The 21,980-nt window shown below is 43.5% G+C and overlaps 1 protein-coding gene across 2 annotated transcripts in view; it reads right to left on the reverse strand.

Moving 5' to 3' along the window:
• KCNT2 (potassium sodium-activated channel subfamily T member 2) overlaps positions 1–21,980 on the reverse strand; it is a 207,306-nt gene that overhangs the window by 76,472 nt on the left and 108,854 nt on the right. For both annotated transcript variants that reach the window (XM_035123142.2, XM_035123140.2), the window contains exons 9-11: positions 3,848–4,028; positions 1,581–1,745; positions 764–900 (exon numbers count right to left, since the gene is read on the reverse strand). In XM_035123142.2, coding sequence (XP_034979033.1) covers positions 764–900; positions 1,581–1,745; positions 3,848–4,028 — 483 coding nt within the window. The remainder of the gene's footprint in view (positions 1–763; positions 901–1,580; positions 1,746–3,847; positions 4,029–21,980) is intronic.

Genomic DNA, 21,980 nt, shown 5'->3' on the forward strand with positions numbered 1-21,980 from the left:
GACCGAGCAACGGGAGCTCACCCCGTTGCGGGGATTTGAACCGCCGACCTTCCGATCAGCAAGCCCTAGGCTCTGGGGTTTAACCCACAGCACCACAGCTCGCTATTCAGTGGTAAACTCAGGTTTGCCTGTGCAGAGTACAGGTGTACTTTCCCTAAGGCAATTCCACTAATTCAGATGAAACCAAATTAACTAATTATATACAGTGGTACCTCAGGTTACAGACGCTTCGGGTTACGTGTTTTCAGATTGCGTACCCTGGGAAACCCGTAAGTACTGGAAAGGGTGACTTCCGGGTTTTGCCGCTTGTGCATGCGAAGCGCTAAATCGTGCTTCGTGCATGCGCAGAAGTGCCAAATTGCGTCACGCGCGTGTGCAGACGCAGCACTGCGGGATATGAACGCTGTGGGTTGTGGACGTGCCTCCGTCATGGATTACGTCCTTAACCCGAGGTTCCACTGTATAGACCCACAGAAACAGTTTTGAAAGCAAAATACAACAAGAATACAGAGAAAATAAAAAGAAAGTCCAGAGAAATTTTGGACCAGTAAAATTCAAAACTGATTTGCTAATCCTTAGAATTACAAGCATGGTTTTTTGACACTGTTAGGAGAAATGGCTATCCCAAACGATGTAAGATTTCAAGCAACTCCTGCCTTCCATTTTGCCTGTAGCAGTTATTAATGAAGATAAAAATAATGTAACAAACTGCAAAGGAAGGGGGGGGGATAAATAAATAATAGCACCAATATTTTTGACCTACTTAGCTCTTAGCAGATCCTGATCCTTCAGCGCAGAACCTTGAAGATAGATAACTCTTTGGGACCACATTGGAATCTGGAGCACTCTTCGAACCTGAGCATCCATCTCAGTGGGGCATAATATGACAACATAGTAGTCCTGCAAAAACACAGGTGAGAAGGAACAGAGGAAGAGCAAAAGAGAATGCTATGTGGATATATTTTTTGTCAGTGGAACACTGTTTTGTTTTTTAAAGCTTTTAGTAGAGAAAAATCGGGTGGTGGGAAAGGAACATTTATGACAGGTAATTTATTTTAACTTTCAGGTTCTCTTTAAAAAAAAAGGAAACGAAAGGAAATGTTCCCATGCTATTTAGTTCCACAGCGATTTCACTGATGCTAAAGCTGCCCAGCAAGATATGAAAGTAGAAAGCTATGCACCACGCTGTGATGAATTCAAATCACTTCCCAAAGCAAAGTGTTGTGTTTTTTTAAGCATTGCATGCCATGGAAAACAATCTGTGGTTCTGCAGAAGAAAACATGAGTTTTACATGTTTCCAGACGTCTCATCATTCCAAAATAAAAATAGAAATCGGTATGGGCGCTAAACAAGCTCCAGAAACCCCAACAAGAGGAAATGTTGGGTGCTCTATCGGTTTTGAACATCTGGGACAACATAGCTTTTCATCAATGCTGCTTGACTTTTGATTTACCTAAAGCTGCTGGTCTAGTGAAGCTGGCCAAGATGAACATTTCAAGTCATGCCTGAACTAAATGTTTTAGAAGATAGTCTGCAGGAGATTTCTGCCTCAACTGATATTCTGATCTGCTTGGATTACCTGTAGCCTAGGATGAGCATAGAATTCGTTTAGGAAATCCATGAGCAGGTCAATCTTAAGAGAACTGACACACAGCACCACATGTTTTTCTGTCTGAGCTCTGTGTCGACTATAATTTCCACCTGATTTTTGTCTTTCCATCCACAAATAAGCGAGCTGTTCAAACTGCAAAAAAAAAAAATATGGGAAAAAATGGAAAGGTAAGAGTGATTTATGTATATTTCAATGCAAATGTCAAATATGTAGATCCCCTGGAGCCAACAGAGCAGACACAGCGAGACCTTATGGTCCAGTTGCCTAGAAACTTTTATTTGTGGTATTTTAATCTCATGATTTATGGCTCATTCACATATGCGAATCACACATTGATTTCAGCACTCAGTGAATGATAGTCATGCATGGAAGAACTGTCAGCAAGAGTTATAATATATGTGTTATGAGAAAGCAAAAAGCAAATCCAAAACCACGGGTTTATAGGCTCCCTTCACAGTCAAGCTTCTAAGTTATGCAAAGGTAGGACTTCGGGCAGAGGATTGGGCTATAGCCTAATCTACTTGCATTTGGAAAGCTAGAATTTTTGATACGGTTTTCCGACTGCATTCTGAAGAAGTACAATCCTTGAACTGAAAGATACGCTTCCAAATGTGAAGAGCAGCTCTGATAGGAGAGGCAAGATTGTGGGGTGAAATGTCTTGAGCCACAGAGCACAGTGTGCATGCTTGCCAAAGGCTAAATCATAAAGAACTGCAAATGATGCCAGGAGTTTATTATACTGTTATGGGTTTCTAATACAGCAGTACCATGGAAGTCAAATGAAATCTGTTCCGGAAGTCCATTCTACTTTCAAAATGTTCGGAAACCAAAGCGCAGCTTCCAATCGGAAGCCGCAGAAGCCCCGTCGGACGTTTGGGTTCCGAAGAACGTTCGCAAACTGGAACACTCACTTCCGGGTTTCTGGCGTTTGGGAGCCAAAACGTCCAAGTATCAAGCCGTTTGGGATCCAAGGTACAACTGTACTGAACAAATCCTCATCATTGAGCAAATATCATCAACAAGGACAACCATCAAAATGCCCGGGGTTTATAACTTGCAATGACTGGCAGCGCGACTTCATGTGTTTGTGCCTTGTGTGCAGAAACACACAGTGAACTCCTTATTGGTTCAAAGGCTACAATTGCACAATACAGTTAAAGCAGTATCATACCACTTTAAACAGTCATGGCTTCCCTCAAAGAATCCCTCAAACAATTTTATTGCCTTTATTACTGTAAGCTGATTTGAGAGCTTTTGCTGAAGAATAGCCAACCAATATCCTAAATGAATAAAAGTAATTAATTGGTTGACTGTGGTTGACAGCTCCCATTCCCCCAGTCTTGTGCGGAGTGGGGAATATTATACCTGTATTTTATGTTAAAGATGAAATAAACATTGAAAATTACAATCCTAACTGTTTACAATCAGTATCAAATTTCTGAGCTCAGTGAATCATTCTGTGTGGATGCAATGAGTTTATGTTTTAATCACATTCCACATTTTTACTGCCATTGTCGAATGACTCTTGATGCCTTCGGCTAAGCAATAAAGATCTGGATGGAAATTGAAACCGACCAGAGATGCGTTTGCAAAATAAATAAATAAATAAATAAATAAATAAATAAGGAAGTGAGTGTGTGAGTGGGGTGGGGTTTCAGGTTAGGAGTGAGGAGTGAGCGAGGAATCAGCAACACACACAAATACACATTCTGCTTCTGAAATAGGTATTTTTGGTTCCCCGTCCAGTCTCTCTTAAACAAACAAACAAGAAATACAGAATACAAGTTAAATACATTTTAATTCATTAAATACCTCTCAGTAAAAACAATTAATTTCTTCCAAAAGTAAGGTATAGGATCTAGGGATTTAAACTAGCCAAGGTACACTCAGAGTAGACCAAGTGAAATCAGTGGGCACGATACTAGTTTAACTATTGATTTTAAGGGGACTGCATGGAATATGATTTAGTTGCATACATCCGTAGATGCTTCACTGGAACAAAGACCAAAGCTCAGTCATCCCACGCAGATGTGAAATATGTATTCAGTGCTTGTTTCAATGTCAACAGAAACCTTCTTCAGTAAATAGGAAACACTAGAAAAACTTATGCTTTGTACGTAAATGGAAGAGTACGTATATGGCTATTTTGAAAAGATGGTGTGAAATGGACATTTCAGTTTTAACAATGCATCCCTATTTACCCCACCCCTTTTTATAACGAGGAGGAAAATTACCTGTATTGGCAACACCACAAGGGCAACACAGATCATAATGACAACGAGCAGTTTTGAAGGCCAGATCTTGGGAGTAACATCCCCAAAGCCCACAGTGGAAAATGTCACTATGCAGAAATAAAGGGAGTCAAAGAGTGTCAGCTTGTTTCCTGCTCGTTCCAGATGTTGAATTCCACAAATACTATGTAAAGAAAAGAATGAATAAAAACAAAAACAACACCTGTAACTAGGGGTAAATACATACTAGGATAATTATGCTCGGAAGGGGATCAAATCTTTGGCACACATCGAAATACACTTGTTGTCAACATAATAATATTTCACAATTCACAAACATGGCAGAAAACTTTGGTTCCTCCTTTCCTTTTCTACCCCACCTGGCTATTAGAAGAACTTGTAGCCAGGAACTGCTCCAGAATGTCAGTATTTTGCAGGACGGATTCGTGTTCTGTGTGTTCTTTAAAAGTGAGTTCTGGGTGTCTTTAAAACTCATGTATTTCAATATTAACACATTTTCCTTTTACCCCTTTATCTCAAAAGCTGATAGACACATTAGAATCGCTAGGATCTGCTAAGCAGCTGGAATAAAAGTTGTACAATTTTCTCCCCCATTCCTGATATTTTCTGTTAGAGAAATTGCATGGAGAACTTGTTGCATTACAGCCACGTTTAGGGATTTAAACCACCATATTTTGTTAATCAACGCTGTGAATTTGACTGTGCAGAGAAGAAATGCTATTATTATCAGCTTATGTCCCTTGTTCACTTAGGTAGGATTGTGTGGTCCCAGTGGCAAGACCAGGTGAGTGAAAATTACCAGGTGAGTAAAAATTACCAGGTTCTGAAGACTATCTGCCAGGGCTTTTAAACTTGGACACAGAATGGGCATAGATATGGATTTGGCAAGCAAATGCAATTAGCCAACTTGCCTCATTCCTAGGTTCTACATGCTGTATTTATGCTTAAAGTAGAGAACATCAGGTGCTGCATACACAATAAATGGAAATAAATTCTTCAAATGAACTTTATTTGAATTACCTAACTTTGACACTGCAACTGTTAGTGAATTTCATGTATTAAGATGAATATGCAAAAGGACTGATACACATGTATAATAACACACTACCCAAAGGGGAATCACAATGACTTGTGGCTAAATGAACAAACTGCTTCTGTAAGAAAAGGGTTAAGAGGTGATATGAAAGCTCTGCAGAGAATTGTTTTGTACAAGCAAGCCATTATGCTTGCTGGGTGACGCACATGTGCTTGCGGTTCAAGGACCCACCCCACCCCCCACCCCGCGAGAAATAAAGATGCCAGTGACACATGAATTTAAGTTAATGGGTAAAATAAGGCCACAACTTTATTGGTTAGAGCAAGTGAGAGGTATTGGCTTAGGCATTGGACACACAAGCAAGCATGACTCCACCCCGCTCAGCGGGGAGTCATATAAGGTTAACACCCAGTGGGAGGAGCCTGTTGATGCAAATACAACTGGAAGCTTCCCCTGATGTCACCGGGGGTCGTGCCATGGCCCTAGCCACCAGCAGGGCATCGGACGGGGTCCACAACCGCCAGATCCCTTTAATGGGATACTCCCTAGAAGAGGAGGGTTGGATGATGGCCACAACCAGTTCTCATACACACCAGACAACTCCATATTCCAATGCCTAAAAGCCAATACCAAATGAAGTTGTGACGAATTGCTATGAGGTAGGCGAAAAAACCAAGAGGCTGGTGCCAATTAGCCAACTGGATTTAAAAAAAAAACTCCTACCAGGCCCCTTGGGCAACCAAGGCAACCAACCAAAGTCCATAGCAAGGTCAAACCAAACACACAAAAGGAGAGACCTAAAGGGAGGGAGGGTGGGCAGGAGATCCAATGGGATGCAGCAGCACAAAGAGGATTTGAATGCTGCCACGCCGCCTTAAATGCAGGAAAACCATATTGGCCAGCCAGAGGCTGGGCACGGCAGTGTGGATAGGTTGTAGCAGGGGGCCGAAACACGACCCCCTACTTAGTGCGGAAAGCGGATCCCGTCCGCAAAGTCTCCCCTCTGGCAAAGAGGAGAGATCTTGTAAGAAATCCTTACAAAGAAATGTAATTTTACCAGTAATAATACTGGCATATGGTGTTCTGCTCTCCATGGCATATGGATCAGTCCTATATGTTATACATATGGCATATGTTGTGCAGACAGACTATAATTCAGGGAGAGCATGCATGTTTCATGCAGAAGGACCAATGTTCAATCCCAAGCATCTTCTGTTAATGGTAAAGGTAAAGGTAAAGACGGGTGGTGCTGTGGTCTAAACCACCACCACCCCCATTGCACCCAAGTCTACTACTGCCTCCCTGGATCCTTCCAGTGTCCCCCAGGGGGCGGTATCACCCACTTTGGGAAGCACTGTGTTAAAGGATCAGGTAGCAACAGACACAGAAAGACCACATCCAAATAATGGGACCGCCACATGCAGTCTTGATGGTACTATTTCAGCAGGAAACATTTTCCCGAGCACGCAGGATTTGTTCACTGAATGCTGTTTGGATTGGAAATATGCAATGCACTACCAAGAGGCAGCTTATGTCTGATCAAGATTATGATGGCTCACTGACTTTGCCCAAGGCATAAAATTAGGCGGTATTCAGATTCTAGTGTGTATATAGAAATTCATTCAAGCCTGCAGCATACTTCATATTCCCACCCGTCCCCCCATCTTATCCCCAGGAAGTCCATTTATTGGAAGGGAATTCAAGCATGGCAAACTTGGATCAAAAGGCTTGCATTTATACCATATCCCAACATTTACATAAGCAATTCTGTAGACAAGTCAAGGTTTGATACCTATGGCAGAAATACTTCTTTTGTTGTCATTTCCCCAATAATACTAATTTATGCTCATTTTTTAATTGTTCTTTCCCCCCAAAAAACAATTTATGCTCGGTGTTCTGCCATATTCTCTCTCGGCTGTGGATGCGCCCATTACACTCAGATTGACCTTGGGCAGAGTTAACAGGTCTTTTCATAAATTTCAGAAGACCATGACTGCCAGGTTCTCTCTGGGCTGTGAATATACCCAATTCAGACTCAATTGACCTTAGGCAAAGTTATCAGGACTTTTCATAAACGTTAGCAGGCTATGGCTGAAGCAGATTTATTCTTTTGTATATCCCAAGATAGATGGTCTCAGTATACTGTAGGATAAACTCTTTCAGTGCCGCAGCTTGGGGGGGGGGGAGTTATGCTAAGCTACCATCGGTGCTATTTTTCTAGAAAAAGAGGTGCTGGAACTCACCATGAACACCTTCCTTGTTCTCTTAGAGGGGAAACAGAGCCCACCAGAGAGGTGCCAGAACTGAGTTGCGGTGAGTTCTGGCTCAAAAAAAAAGCCCTGGCTCAGAGGGAATGAGAGCTTCTTAACCAATTTTGTGACAGCCAAGAGAGACTAACTGGTAAGCTTAATCATTATATGTAACAGGTAGGTAGCCATGTTGGTCTGATGTAGTCAAAACAAAACAAAAAATAAAAATAAAATTCCTTCCAGTAGCACCTTAGAGACCAACTAAGCTTGTCATAGGTATGAGCTTTCATGTGCATGCACACTTCTTCAGATACACTGGTGTAAGGGTCTGTTGACTTCTGTTTCAGTGTATCTGAAGAAGTGTGCATGCACACGAAAGCTCATACCTATGACAAACTTAGTTGGTCTCTAAGGTGCTACTGGAAGGAATTTTTATTTTTATTTTTTATTTTGTTTTAATTATATGTAAGTCCTCTTAAATTCAGTGGAGCGTACTCCTAGGTAAGAGGGGTTAGGATTGCAGATTTAAACCGGGGGGGGGGGGGCGACGACGACGACTGTGGGTATTTCTATAATCCTAGTTACAAACCAGTATCAGATTAGGCAGTGGTTGAAGAGAAGAAAATTGTAGTGAAGTAAGAGGTCTGAAAAGAGAGGGAGAGAGGAAGTGAGAAACTAGGGAATGCAATGAAAATGTCGCTGAGGGACTGGCTCATGTTACCTAATCGCCAAAGAAACCACTTAACCTGAGCCAAACTCATACAACACCATAAGGACAAACACATGGGTCACACCTGCAGAAAACCCTACTGTGAAAGGTAAAAGGTAAAGGATCCCTGGATGGTTAAGTCCAGTCAAAGGGGGCTGCGACGCTCATCTCGCTTTCAGGCCGAGGGAGCCGGCGTCTGTCCACAGAAAGCTTTCCAGGTCATGTGGCCAGCAGGACTAAACTGCTTCTGGGGCAACGAAACACCGTGATGGAAACCAGAGTGCACGGAAATACTGTTTACCTTCCTGCCACCATCGCTACCTATTTATCTACTTGCACTGGCATGCTTTCGAACTGCTAGGGTGGCAAGAGCTGGGACAGAGCAAAGGGAGCTCACTCCGTCGCAGGGATCGGCAAGCCAAAGAGGCTCAGTGGTTTAGACCACAGCGCCACCCACGTCCCCGTGAAAGAAGGTGAAATTAAGGTGAAGGGATCTGTGCAAGTGGCCCTGCTGTGTCATTCCGACATATAGACACTCGTCTGAGGAGAATGGGATCTTGCAATGGAACTTTCCTACATCACCGGCATAATGTGATGAAGACCCGGGTTGCCTGTAGATTACTACTATTTAATCTGATTTTTAGATAATGTCTAGAAATTATTCCACCTAATAACAAACTTGACAGATCCTGAAGCTGAGGCTCCAATACTTTAGCCGTCTCATGAGAAGAGAAGACTCCATGGAAAAGACCCTGATGTTGGGAAAGATTGAGGGCACAAGGAGAAGGGGACAACAGAGGACGAGGTGGTTGGACAGTGTTCTCGAAGCTACTAACATGAGTTTGACCAAACTGTGGGAGGCAGTGGAAAACAGGAGTGCCTGGTGTGCTCTGGTCCATGGGGTCATGAAGAGACAGACACTAAATGACTAAACAACAATAACAGACTTGGGGAGTTAAGTGCCAACAGTTTGGAAGCAAATGTAGCAACCCCCAAAATAAGGTTGTGATTTCTATAAATTCAGCAAAGTATTTGTGTTTTATAAATTTTAAAAGAAAAAGAAAAAAAGGCTTTGATGTTCCGGGATTCTATGGCCTATGGAATTTGAGGGCACCATGACAAGAAAACTCTAGAGTATTGCATTTCATTTCATGATCTTGAAAGGAACCTTCTTGAATGTTTAAGACAGAATGGGGAAGTCTTTCTGTTTGTACCCAAATAACAGCCAATGCAAACATTACCTCAGAAGTAGGGCTGTAAACAAGGCTTTTTTATATTTATTTAATGTGGGCAGAGTTCCAAATGGCTCTGGTGACATTTCTGTCTTCTTCCTCTGGGAATCCTCCTGATCGTATCCAAGAGAAAACTCCCTAGTTGGCGTTAGTAATGGTACTTTCATGTACAGCCACCAGCTGCCCATATTCATAGGCAAGGGTGAGCTGCTAGCAAATTCACACACACACTTCCGTTGTCTCTTGTAGCTGATTTTCCCTTAAAGGTTTTGGGAACTGAAAGAGCAGCAAGAAACATGTGCTCAGAAAAAAGCCTGGCAGCTTCCCCATGTAATGTGTTATACATGTAGCATGGCTCTCAGGAGCATGTGCAGAAACTTAAAAATTGGTTATTCAAAATTATGGCTCAAGTTCCAACAAAATATAGCAGAGTGAGAGATGGAACTATAGGGCTTCCCATAAGCTCTGCTGAGTGAATAGCAACTTTTGGTTTCTCCTCTCTTTTCCATTACAGTTGGTTGATAAGGGACCACTGTAGCTGTAGAATTGGTGTTTGGGTTTGCTGTTTTCCTCCTCCCTCCCAATTCCTTTTCCTCTTGCATTCAGTCTGTTAGATTGTGAGCCTGTGGGTATGCACCATCTTGTTATTGATATATGTAAGCTGCTTTAACTAAATCACAGTAGATAAAAAGATTGAAATGATAACTCAAGTCTGTATACTGTTCTTTCCTGTTTATTATTATTATTATTATTATTATTATTATTATTATTATTATTATTATTATTATTCTGCTAGGAATATAGATGTCCTGGAAAGAGAGAAGATTTAACTCAGTGTTATAGTAACCTTTGTCCCCTAAGGCAAGGGCAAAAAATTCCAACAGAACTGCAGTTATCACCCAGAAGGGGAAGAGGGAAGAATGATACCAATAACCTCTTAAAATAATCACATTCACAAACTACCTGAACTTTGGAGCATTGAGTCATTATTTACCGAAATCTTTATCTAGTTCCCGTAAAGAGGTATTTTCATTCTGTATTGACTCCAAACCTCTTGCCAAACTTTTTCTTTTGCAAGTACATCTTTCCTAAGTGTAAGATAAAAAAACGTATTGGGGGGGGGAGAGAAATTGGAGTTCTTCCTCAATGACAGGAAATAAGACAAAGGGGGAGGGCGTTAAAACTAGAAGGCTTACTAAATCTCTGCAGTAAAGCATGAGACTCTGAATGTCAAGGGTCATGGGCTCAAGGCCAACATTGGGCAAAATATTCCTGCATTGCAGGGGGTTGGACACGATGGCTCTCGTGGTCCCTGCCAATTCTACCATTCTATGAAATGTGCAACTCAGAGCGAGAAAAGGAATGCCACAGAGACAGAAAATAAGAACATAGCCGAATCAGAATGTACTGCCTGCTTACAAAAGTTATTCAAAAAGGTCACTTGAGTAAAAGATGCTTTCAGAAGAAATTGCCACACCTGCAAATGCCATACTGAATGGTTCTGAACCAATTTCTAGTGATGCTTTATGACGATCCAAAAGGTCTAACAGACATGTGTCAACACAAATACTCTTTGTTTCTATTGGCAGGAGCAGATGATGAGAGAATTACCTGGATCAGAAAATAAGTTTTGTGCAGCTCGTAATGATTGGAAACAATGCAAAACTAACATTATTTCCCCTCGAAGTTCTTCCGAAGCTCAGAATGGAAAACACATTTCTACACATGAGCACAGTGTGCTTTGGCTTCAAGAGTAAATAAATATTTTAGTCAAAATCCTGGACACCAGTTTCCGCTGACATATAGCTAAGCAAATAAGTTTGTGGTGGTAGGATACTCAAGACTCCAGGGACCATGAGGGAACAAACAAAATGTGCATCCCATGATCTGGACTAACAATATACCTTTCATTAGAAGCTCCACAAACTATCTCCTAACCTATGTTCTATCTCATGTCTTGCTGTAAGCTATAGTTTGGCTTACAATAAGATCTCTCTCTCTCTCTCTCTCTCTCTCTCTCTCTCTCTCTCTCTCTCTCTCTCTCTCTCTCTCATACACACACACACACACACACAGGTTTTCCTCTTGCACTACTTGGTTTTAATTGATACAGAGACTTCTGGAAGGTGACATTTCTTCTTTTGCCTGCTGAGAACATTCCCAAATTGTGGTCTCTATTCCTACATGAGTAAAAGAATTCAGAATTCTGTTCCAGAACTGGTTGCCTCTCCTAGTAACAGTCAGTTTACAATGGGATATGAGTTCAGGCCTTGGGATCAAATGTTCCCATTCATAGGAAGCTGAGCGAGACTGTGGTGGCTGGATTGCTTATCATGTAAGCTATTGCTTTTTGAAACCCCCTTTTTTACATGAGTATTAAAATTTGCAAGAGCTCTGTGGCATGACCCATACGTACAAACATATTTCTGCAGCTCTAATTTGTCTCATTTCTACCTCTCTTCCACCAAAAAGAGAAAGGCATAAGGATTATGGGAAACTGGAAAAATCACGTGCACATCCCACATACAGAAACAACTGGATCATATTTGATCATCTTTGTGTGATGAAGACTGAACCATGTCTGTGAATTGCAAGCCCACCCTTTCATTTCAGCACATGTAGACTAGTGTGGGAAAGGGAGCACGTCTGAAATGAGTCCTTATCATTCATTTGCATGACCAGGTGGTGACAGCCCCAGCCCCCAGGGATCATAAGGAAGGAATAAAGACTCTGACAATGTCGTATGGAATTAAAATTAGGCCACAACTTTATTAAACTTCCAAATGTAGGAAGACCTTGGCTTAGGCCCTGGGCGTGTATCCCTCCCAGCCCCCCAGCTGGGGGGAACTGGGGCTCATCAGGGAAAATGCACCCGTGCCTGAGTCCAGGGGGACATCTGGGTGGTGAACGTAGTCTGTTCCCAGCTTTTCGCCTATCCAGGTGTTCACCCTTGGCTGACCTATGCTGGTGTCCTGGGTGAGCGCTGCCTGCAAGGGTGCCGGGAGCTAGTCGAACCAGAGCCTATGCAACCGCTCACTTTCTGTTATCAATAATTTGGCCTAAATTCTGCCAAAAACAAAACTAAAATTTGAGTCAAGTGTGAATTTATTTAGGGGGGAGGTCTCTGGGTCTGAACACACAAAGTGCTGTTCCCACAAAGCCTTCTTCAATATCTGTTACTAAGCATATTAAGGAAGATGGCAAAATCGTTTTCTTGCTTTGGGGAACCTGGATGTTCAGTGATTGCCTTCAGATGATAGCCAAGTTTTCTCTCATCCTCGGTGCTTGGACAAATGATCTCTTCACTGATGAAATTACTCACAACCACTCTTCCTTAAGTGGAGATCTTCAAAGCTAACAGCGATCTATGAAATATCTTGATATTGAAAATACTTATCTGAAAGTAAGAGTGATGGGAAACATGGAGCAATTTCTACTGCATCCCATGCAGCTCTCCACACTTGGCACTCCAGGTCTGAAACGTACAAAAATAAAAGACGCCGCACTTGCAAAATGTTCTCTAGCCCGATATGGGAGTGGGAGATGTTCTGATAAAAAGAACATTCGCAACGTTCTACTGGGCACTCGAGCCCTGCAATTTGGAGAACGTCCTCAAGATAAGGGATATCGGTGACAGCCTTCACTGTGACTGTTCAATCTCTTTGCTGTGTCAGACAAGGGTCTATTTCAGTGTGAATCATCCAGTCACAGCTTCAATGGACAGGCTGTTAATCCAGCCCTTGGCTTTTGTTTAGATTGTTAGTGCAGTGATTGAATATGATCCAGCTAAATTTAGTCCTGATGAAAGCAACTTGTGGAAAACTTGATAGTTTTTCAGAGGAGACGGTCACAAGCAAGTGTTATCCAGATTTGTGGACTTGGTGTGCAGCTGTCACATCTGTTTGTTGCTATAGGATTGGTCAGCTCTTCGTCCTGGTGCAAAGGTCATGTACACATTAGTGTTTACTCCAGCTCCAGTGTGCTTCCTCCACCGGTGTTTGAAGCCGAGTGCACATGCCGTTAGACACCATCCATGTGCATTCTGTAGTTTTTTGAGAAATCCTTCTGTTTGATGCATTTCTCCTTAAACCAGGTTCCATTGGATATGAAAACACACGCTGCACTTAAGCTGAGGGTGTATGTTCGAGGCAGTGGCTGCACATATGCAGATAGCAGCACAGGTGGAGATGAGAGCTTCTTTGAATAGGAGGTGTCAGGGAGCCAGCCAGCAATAAATCACACTGCGTATGTGAAGTTAATTCTTTATTAGAAGACGCAGGGCCTGCTCTGGGGAGGCAGGCCTAATGAGCACAGCAACTCTTCTCAGTAGGTCTTGCTCCTATGAGGCAGTTGTGCTTCGAGACCTCCAACCATCCCCCAAAAATGAAGGCACAGTGACATGGGGCTTTAGTTTAAGTTACTGGGCAAAATTTAGGCCACGACGTTATTGAATACAGAATGTGAGTGGTATTGGCTTAGGCATTGGAATCATCCAAGCTACAGTGGTACCTCGACTTATGAACGACTTCAACAACCAAATTTTTCGACTTACGAATGGGGCAAATGGCCGCACGCTTACAAATTATTCGACGTCCGAACGGAAACCGCGGCAGTTTTAGATAGGGTTTTTTCGACTTACGAATTTTTAAGATGGGATTGCTTCGACTTACGAATTTTTCCGTTTCCAATGCATTCCTATGGGAAATCGAGTTTCCAATGGCGGTTTTCGACTTGCGAATTTTTCGACCTATGAAGGTGCCTTCGGAACGGATTAAATTTGTAAGTCGAGGCACCACTGTATATCAGACTCCCACCTGCATCATGGGGAATCTTATAAAAGGGTGAAACACCCCCAGAGGGAGCCCCGCCAATGTGTACCGACTCGAGCTCACCCCCGGTCCTGGTATGGCCCTAGCCCCTACTGCGGGGTTTTGGGTAAGACCCAGGCCAACTCCTGATTCCTTTAACGGAATACTCTTGAGCTTGGAGGGGCAGGTGATGGCAGCAGCTCCCCTCCCCACACATTGCTGATCCAATGCCTAACTGCCAAACCGTACAAAGCTGTGATGATTGCTACGCGGTAGGCGAAAACCAAATGGCTCTGCCAATCTGCCAGATGGGAAAAAAACCTACCAGGCCCCCATTGCAAAATAGGCGACAAACAACGTCCATAGCAAGGCCAATGCACCAGATAAAAGGGGTGGGGGTGATCCGCTGTGCAAAGGCAAAGAGGTCCAGGAAACATCGTGCAGGGATTAAATAACGTTTCATGGCCACCCCCCAAGCCAAGCCATTGGCTTTAGGGACCAAGTGACCATGAAACGACCAACCGGAGTGAAGCAGGGCATAGCCCTGCCCACAAAAGGAGGTGGGAGATGCCTGGGGGCCTGAATGCAACGCGTACCCTCCTTGAAGAGCATCCGATTTGTGGAGGCTGAAAATCCCCACCTTCTCACAGCTGCCCAAATCTCTTATTTGTTTGTTACTATGTTATGCATCTTTGGTGTGTGTGTGTGTGTGTGTATCTCGTAAGTCGCCCTATGAAGGTGAAAATTGGGGCGTTTTTTCCTCTTTCCATCCATTTCTCTGTGCTCCATTTTTCTCCCCTGAGGAAGGGAGGACAAGAGGAAAGTGGTAGATATTTTCTGAAAAGGGCAGAGAGAAGCACTGCATCCTTCAGAGAGCTCATTTTCTAATTTAAGCCGCGAAGCTATTTATAATCTCCCCAAGGAAGGAAGATGAGAACTGCCCCTAAAAATCGATAGAGAAATCCAAGATTTTAAATGTAGCTGGGAAGGACCACCAGCGCAACCACCTCACTGCCCTTCAAAAAGTAGTCAGAAAGAGAAGAGTTCAAGCTCTTTCTAACTCAGTTCTTAAAGGTAAAAGGTAAAGGGACCCCTGACCATTAGGTCCAGTCGTGACCGACTCTGGGGTTGCAGCGCTCATCTCGCGTTATTGGCCGAGGGAGCCAGCGTACAGCTTCCAGGTCATGTGGCCAGCATGACAAAGCTGCTTCTGGCGAACCAGAGCAGCACATGGAAATGCTGTTTACCTTCCCGCTGTAGCGGTACCTATTTATCTACTTGCACTTTGACGTGCTTTCGAACTGCTAGGTTGGCAGGAGCTGGGACCGAGCAACGGGAGCTCACCCCTTCACAGGGATTCGAACCGCCGACCTTCTGATCAGCAAGCCCTAGGCTCAGTGGTTTAACCCACAGCGCCACAACTCAGTTCTTAATTGAGCTCAATTCTAAACATGCCTATTCAGAAGTAAGTCCTACTGAGTTCAGAGGAGCTTAAACCCAGGTAAGTGGTTACAGGTAGGTAGCCGTGTTGGTCTGAGTCGAAACAAAATAAAAAAATTCCTTCAGTAGCACCTTAAAGACCAACTATGTTTTTATTTTGGTATGAGCTTTCGTGTGCATGCACACTTCGTCAGATACACTGTGTATCTGACGAAGTGTGCATGCACACGAAAGCTCATACCAAAATAAAAACTTACCAGGTAAGTGATGTTAGCATTAAAGCCCTAGCTCTCTTGGTCTTCCATCTGTTAGTGATGAACTGCAATGCAGACCACTAAACTCTGCAAAATGACATATTGTGGAGCTGTGAGGCCATGGTTACACATTAAAATGCACCGGAGTTGCCAATTATAGCCAGATTTTTACTTGCCTGGTCTGTACCACATTGGAATCTAACACTGGACAATTCCCACAGGTGTTTTGGGTTCTTCCCAACCAATTGGTGGAAATGCTATTCCAATGGCAAGGGTTGAATTGGAATGTGGACTGGCTCCTTGCCCTGCTGCCTTGGCAGCCTGGCTCTCCAACTGTATAAGCAAATAAAAGTTGCCGTCTGTCCCAACCCAGAAGTGTGTATTCGGTTTGATCATTCCTGCCATGTTTGCAACCATGACGTGCAACTGCCTCGCAACAACTGGCTACTCAAAAAGGCAGCCCCAACAAGTGGAAAGCCTTCAAACCACAGGAGGTAAGTCAGAATCATGCAGATACTGTTTTTTACTGCCAATATTAGGCATACTGGTTTAAATGCTAACTTACTAGGGTGAGTGAGGAGGGTGAGCTTCGGAAGTGGGGACACTTCTGCACTGATAGTGGGTCTCCATGCGCTTTAGAACTGCCATTTTCCACAGAAATGGCTGCACTAAAGGCAGAGCTAGCATACTGGTCCGCATACCAACCATTGAATGTTTACTTATCCCCTCACCAGAAGGCCTGAAGAAGGCTTATTTCTTTCCAGAATCAGAGTGATCACTGGACATCATCACAAAAATTAGATTAGATTACCGTCCGACGTTTAAAAACCGGAGGCTTTCCTTTATTCCTCTCACAATTTAACTATGAAAAAACAGACTACAAGGGAGTACTCAAATTGCCCTGAGTACATTTTTGTTGTTGTTGTTGTTGTTGTTGAATGGCAGTATATTAAGTTATCATAATAAGTAAGTAAGTTAGTAAGTATGCAAGTAGGGATGATGATAGCAACAAGAGACAACAAGCAGTATTATTTCCAGAGCAAACAAGCTAAGCTAATGATCACTTTGCAAAACTCTCGACCAAAACATAATTATGTTTTGCAACATGAGCGGAATAGCTGTTAGTCACATAGCTTGTTTGTGTGTATCAGGGCACGCACACAAACACACACATTTAAAAGAAAATCCTCTGCCTGTTATGACTGAATTAATTGTGTGACATGACTGAGACCTTAGCTGGCTGACTGATTTATCCTCAGCTGCAGCCGCCTCTAGGCTTTGATGCCACAACCACTGGTGATTCCTGCTCTCTAACTGACTTGTACCCTTGCACAAACCTACATCAGGCATCCCCAAACTGCGGCCCTCCAGATGTTTTGGCCTACAACTCCCATGATCCCTAGCTAACAGGACCAGTGGCCAGGGAAGATGGGAATTGTAGTCCAAAACATCTGGAGGGCCGAAGTTTGGGGATGCCTGACCTAGATGATGTAGCTGTATATGCACAACAGTTTTCTTCTAAAGTAGGCAAGCATAGGCTTCTAAGGGCAGATTCATATGCTACCCAAAATGCTGTTTCCTTATGGTTGCATATAATATAAACGTTAGCAACATAAAATATGAAGAAAATTCATATTTATATTATTAGGTTTTTGAAAATCCAGATCTTATCATGTCTTTTCACATGTGAATGTAACAACAACAACAGCAACAGCAACAAAGTTATTTATACACCACCCATCTGACTAGGTTGCCCCAGTCACTCTGGGTGCATATACAAAATAATAATAAAGTATCAATCATTAATAACTTCCCTATAAAAGGGAAAGGACACTTGGAAAGTTAAATCCAGTCAAAGGTGACTATGGGGTGCGGTGTTCATCTCGCTTTCAGGCCAAGGAAGACAGTGTTCGTCCACAGACAGCTTTCTGGGTCATGTGGCAGCATGACTAAACCACTTCTGGCGCAATGGAACACTGTGACGGACGTCAGAGCACACGGAAACACCGTTTACCTTCCTGCCACAGCGGTACCTATTTATCTACTTGCACTGGTGTGCTTTCAAACTGCTTGGTTGGCAGGAGCTGGGACAGAGCAACAGGAGCTCACCCCGTTGCAGGGATTCGAACCGCTGACCTTCCAATCAGCAACCCCAAGAGGCTCAATGATTTAGACCACAGTGCCACCCACTGCCTTTTACCTTTTTTACCTCCCCCTCCCCCATACAGGGCTGCTTTCAGATGTCTTCTAAAAGTCAGGAAGTTGTTTATTTCCTTGACATCTGATGGGAGGGTATTCCACAGGGTGGGCATGACTACTGAGAAGGCCCTCTGCCTGGTACCCTATAACCTCACTTCTCAACATGAGGGACACCCCAGAAGGCCCTTGGAGGTGGACCTCAGTGTCTGGGCTGGATGATGGAGGTGGAGACGTTCCTTCAGGTCTACAGGGTCACGGCTGTTTAGAGCTTTAAAGGTCAGCACCAACACTTTGAATTGTGCTCGGAAACATACTAGGAGTCAATGTAGGTCTTTCAGGACAGGTGTTATATGTCTAGCTGCCACATTCTGCATTAGTTGTAGTTTCTGAGTCACCTTCAAAGGTAGCCTCACGTAGAGTGTGTTGCAGCAGTCCAAGCAGGAGATAACCAGGGCACGTACCATTCTGGCGAGCCAGTGCGCAGGCAGGTAGGGTCTCAGCTGGTGTACCATATGGAGCTGGTAGACAGCTGCCCTGGACCCAGAATTAACCTGAGCCTCCGTGGACAGCTGTGAGCCCCAAATGACTCTCAGACTGTGCATATGGGAGGAGCTGATTATATGGGAAAATTCACTTCCTGGGGTTCTGGTGTCAACTTTCCACATCATCTCCACCCTTTATACATTACTTGAGAATCATAAGGCATAGCCTTAGGGAAGCAGCATCCTTGCCACTCAAGTTATCAATTAAAATTGAAAAACCATCGCCATGGAACCTTAAGGTGTATATGCAGATCTAGATGTCTATATTACAGCACAAGACCAGTGGAAGGATCCTGATTGCTGACACCATATGCAAACTTGCACTGGCAGAGCAAGAGCAATGCCGTGCTATAAACTTTTATAAACTTTTATCTGTATTTAGAAACACTGATCGTTTTGAAGCTATAGAATAGAATCTGGCCAGGATGTCATTAAAGAAGAGAACTTTATCCAAGGTACTATTTTTATTTCAGAGTGCTTGCTATGCACCACGGAAAAGGGAGAGTAGAAATCAAAGCTTGAAGTCTGGTATCCTCCTACATTTATATTTCTCATTCTTTTCACTTCATGTATATTCCTGTTCCAAACCAAAGGATGTATTTCTGATGGCCTGGCCTGCTTGCTTTAGGAGGAAATGAGAAGCATCAACAGGACTCTGTCTTTTACTCCTGCCCAAGACTGTTCTGAAACTGCAGCATAGCTGACTGCCTGGCCGATGATTCATGGAAAAAGAATACAATTCCTCTTTACTTTTCTGCAGTTTTGCCAACACAACACGACAACAGTAACGCTAGGGAAAGGGGGTCATTTACTACTACTGTCAAGAGGAGTTGATGGAAGATGCACAGTACCAAACACAGCTTGCACTCTGCAAGCACAGAGATGTCCCCACCTCTGTGTGGGTGTGGAATCCTTCCTTCAGTCTGAAGCTTGTTAAAATGCTCACAGCATTAAAATTGTTAAATATACTGTTTGCCCCATTTTGAGAATTACATCCTAGAACCACAGAATCATAGAGTTGGAAGGGACCCTGAGGGAGAACCATATACAGTCGTACCTCGGAAGTCGAACAGAATCTGTTCTGGAAGTCCGTTCGACTTCCAAAACATTCAGGAACCAAGGTGCGGCTTCTGATTGACTGCAGGAAGCTTCTGCAGCCAATTGGAAGCTGCGGAAGCCATGACGGATGTTTGGCTTCCGAAAGACGTTCGCAAGCTGGAACAATCACTTCCAGGTTTGCAGTGTTTGTCTCGCAAGGCATTCGACTGAATGCCCCTTGAGTTTGTTGGAGGAAGATTGCAATTGCATGCAGTGCAATTTTGTGCACATCTTATTCTACCCGTCTCCAACGAATGCCCTGTTTAAGACAGTGTTGTAGTTCAGACATTAATTATGATATCCTGAGCAGGGCTTAAATCACAGTTTTCTCAGTTTGGGTGACACCAGAAACTATGGTGCTTCACCCTGGACCCATAGCAAATGAACCCACAGGACTCAAAAGAAGACCAACAGCTAAAACCATTCTCAGGGTCACCTGTAAAAACATATTTCATGTTGAGTGTGTGTGAGGGGGTGTTCTCCAAATCTTTAGTGTTAATAGGCTCGTATTAACTTTATCTTAGAATTCAAAGGTAAAAGGACCCCTGATCATTAGGTCCAGTCGTGACCGACTCTGGGGTTGCACGCTCATCTCGCATTATTGTCCGAGGGAGCCGGTGTATAGCTTCCAGGTCATGTGGCCAGCATGACAAAGCCACTTCTGGCAAACCAGAGCAGCACATGGAAACGCTGTTTACCTTCCCGCTGTAGCGGTTCCTATTTATCTACTTGCATTTTGACGTGCTTTCGAACTGCTAGGTTGGCAGGAGCTGGGACCAAGCAACGGGAGCTCACCCCACCACAGGGATTCGAACCGCCGACCTTCTGATCAGCAAGCCCTAGGCTCAGTGGTTTAACCCACAGCACCACCTGGGTCCCTATATCTTAGAATTTAACAGGGATTAATTCACGTTACTTAAGATATGCATGCTTCAGACTGCACAAAATCTAAACTAAGGGCTAAGGGACTGAGCTGCAACCCTTTCAAAGCCCTCCATAAATGCACTAGGTGGCCTTCGGCAAGCCACTAAGTCTTATCTATTGGCACCATATTGCTTGTTACAATATGGTGCCAATAATACTGGTCTACTTACCGAGTGATTGAGGCAATGTGCTTTGAAGACCCTGGAGTCCCACATAATGGCTGAATAATTATTATTGCAGAGAAACATATTGTTAGGTCCAAGTCCCCCTCATTTCATATTTCTGTTTCAATTTTACCTGGTCCATGGAGATTGGAGAGCAGCAACAATACAAAAACTCATTACGGATGCACAGAATTTGGAGTGGCATTGAATAGGACAAGAGCACAGCCTTCCAATGGCCCAACTTCTGTCAGTTTAATTTCCCAGCCAGCATACTGGGGGAAATAGTAAGGGGTGGGTGGCAGGTTCAGATCAGCCACAATGTGCACCAATGTCATGGCTACACCTGTCAATGTAAGGCAGAAATGCTGGTCCCAAACTTGGCTAAACCTTGAGTTGACATTCCCATGACCCCTTAATGGTGTCCTTAGTGAGAAGTCGAGAGCTCACCTCAACTTACCTTCTCCTAAAGATCTTGCCCAGAGACAACCAGAACAATTGTGACAAAAACAGAGAGCATTTTGAATGGATCAATGAACACTGCTGTGGGGGAAGGTGAAACCCCTACTCTGCTGATCGTATATTGAGTAAATTCAGCGGGCATAGTTGATTTGTCTTTGGTCAAATGGCAAAATCCAGAATGACCGAGCTGACCAGTTGCACTGGAAATGTCTCCCAAGCTCTCTAGCACCCTCATCCTTGCTGAGGCACAGGATACACCCCACCCCAGCTCCCAGTAAACAGAACCCCAGGGGTATCCATACTTTGCAGCCTGAATTGATAGAGAAAAATTCAGATATTCTTAATTATTGCAATTGCTCTGCAGAGCGCAACAAGCAAATATCAGTGTATGTGTGAGAAACTGTCCACGATATCGATATTTGCTGATAGCTATCTAAAAATACAAACCTAACTTCTGGAAAATTCAAAGGAACAGCAATATAAACCAATGGCAGATCTGCCGAGGATTGTTTTAAGGCCAACTGAATATGATTTCAATTAGTATTGCAGGCTGTTGCAGACTGATTCGTTTCCTTAGCAAGCAATTGTGTTATAGGGTGTGTTTTTCCCCCCTTGTTGCTGTTTAGTCTATTTCTTTTCCCCTGTCTGGAAGGGTCATAGCAGGGACAGAATAATTTGGTACATAATCAGCTTCCATGTGCAGATGCTGAAGGCAGCAATAATTGCTGTGGTTCAACTTGCCATTTTCTCCATCTTTTTGTGTCGGCTACAAAATGCAGGCTGCACCTGAACGCAATGTTCCTCTCTAAATTGTTCCATTCTAAACAGCTCTCTTCTCCTTGTCAGTCACAGACCATGGCTTGTTCTCAAATACTTTTGTTTCCCCCCAAACCAGCCAGGCACTAGCGTGGAGTCCTGCTTCATATTCTATCAACTGCTTGTGTAATGTTAGAAAGAGAATTGGATCCCAGCAAATATCAAAGGACATGCTCACCGAAGAA

The sequence above is a fragment of the Zootoca vivipara genome, chromosome 7, assembly GCF_963506605.1.
Source record: "Zootoca vivipara chromosome 7, rZooViv1.1, whole genome shotgun sequence".
NCBI classification, from domain to species: domain Eukaryota; kingdom Metazoa; phylum Chordata; class Lepidosauria; order Squamata; family Lacertidae; genus Zootoca; species Zootoca vivipara.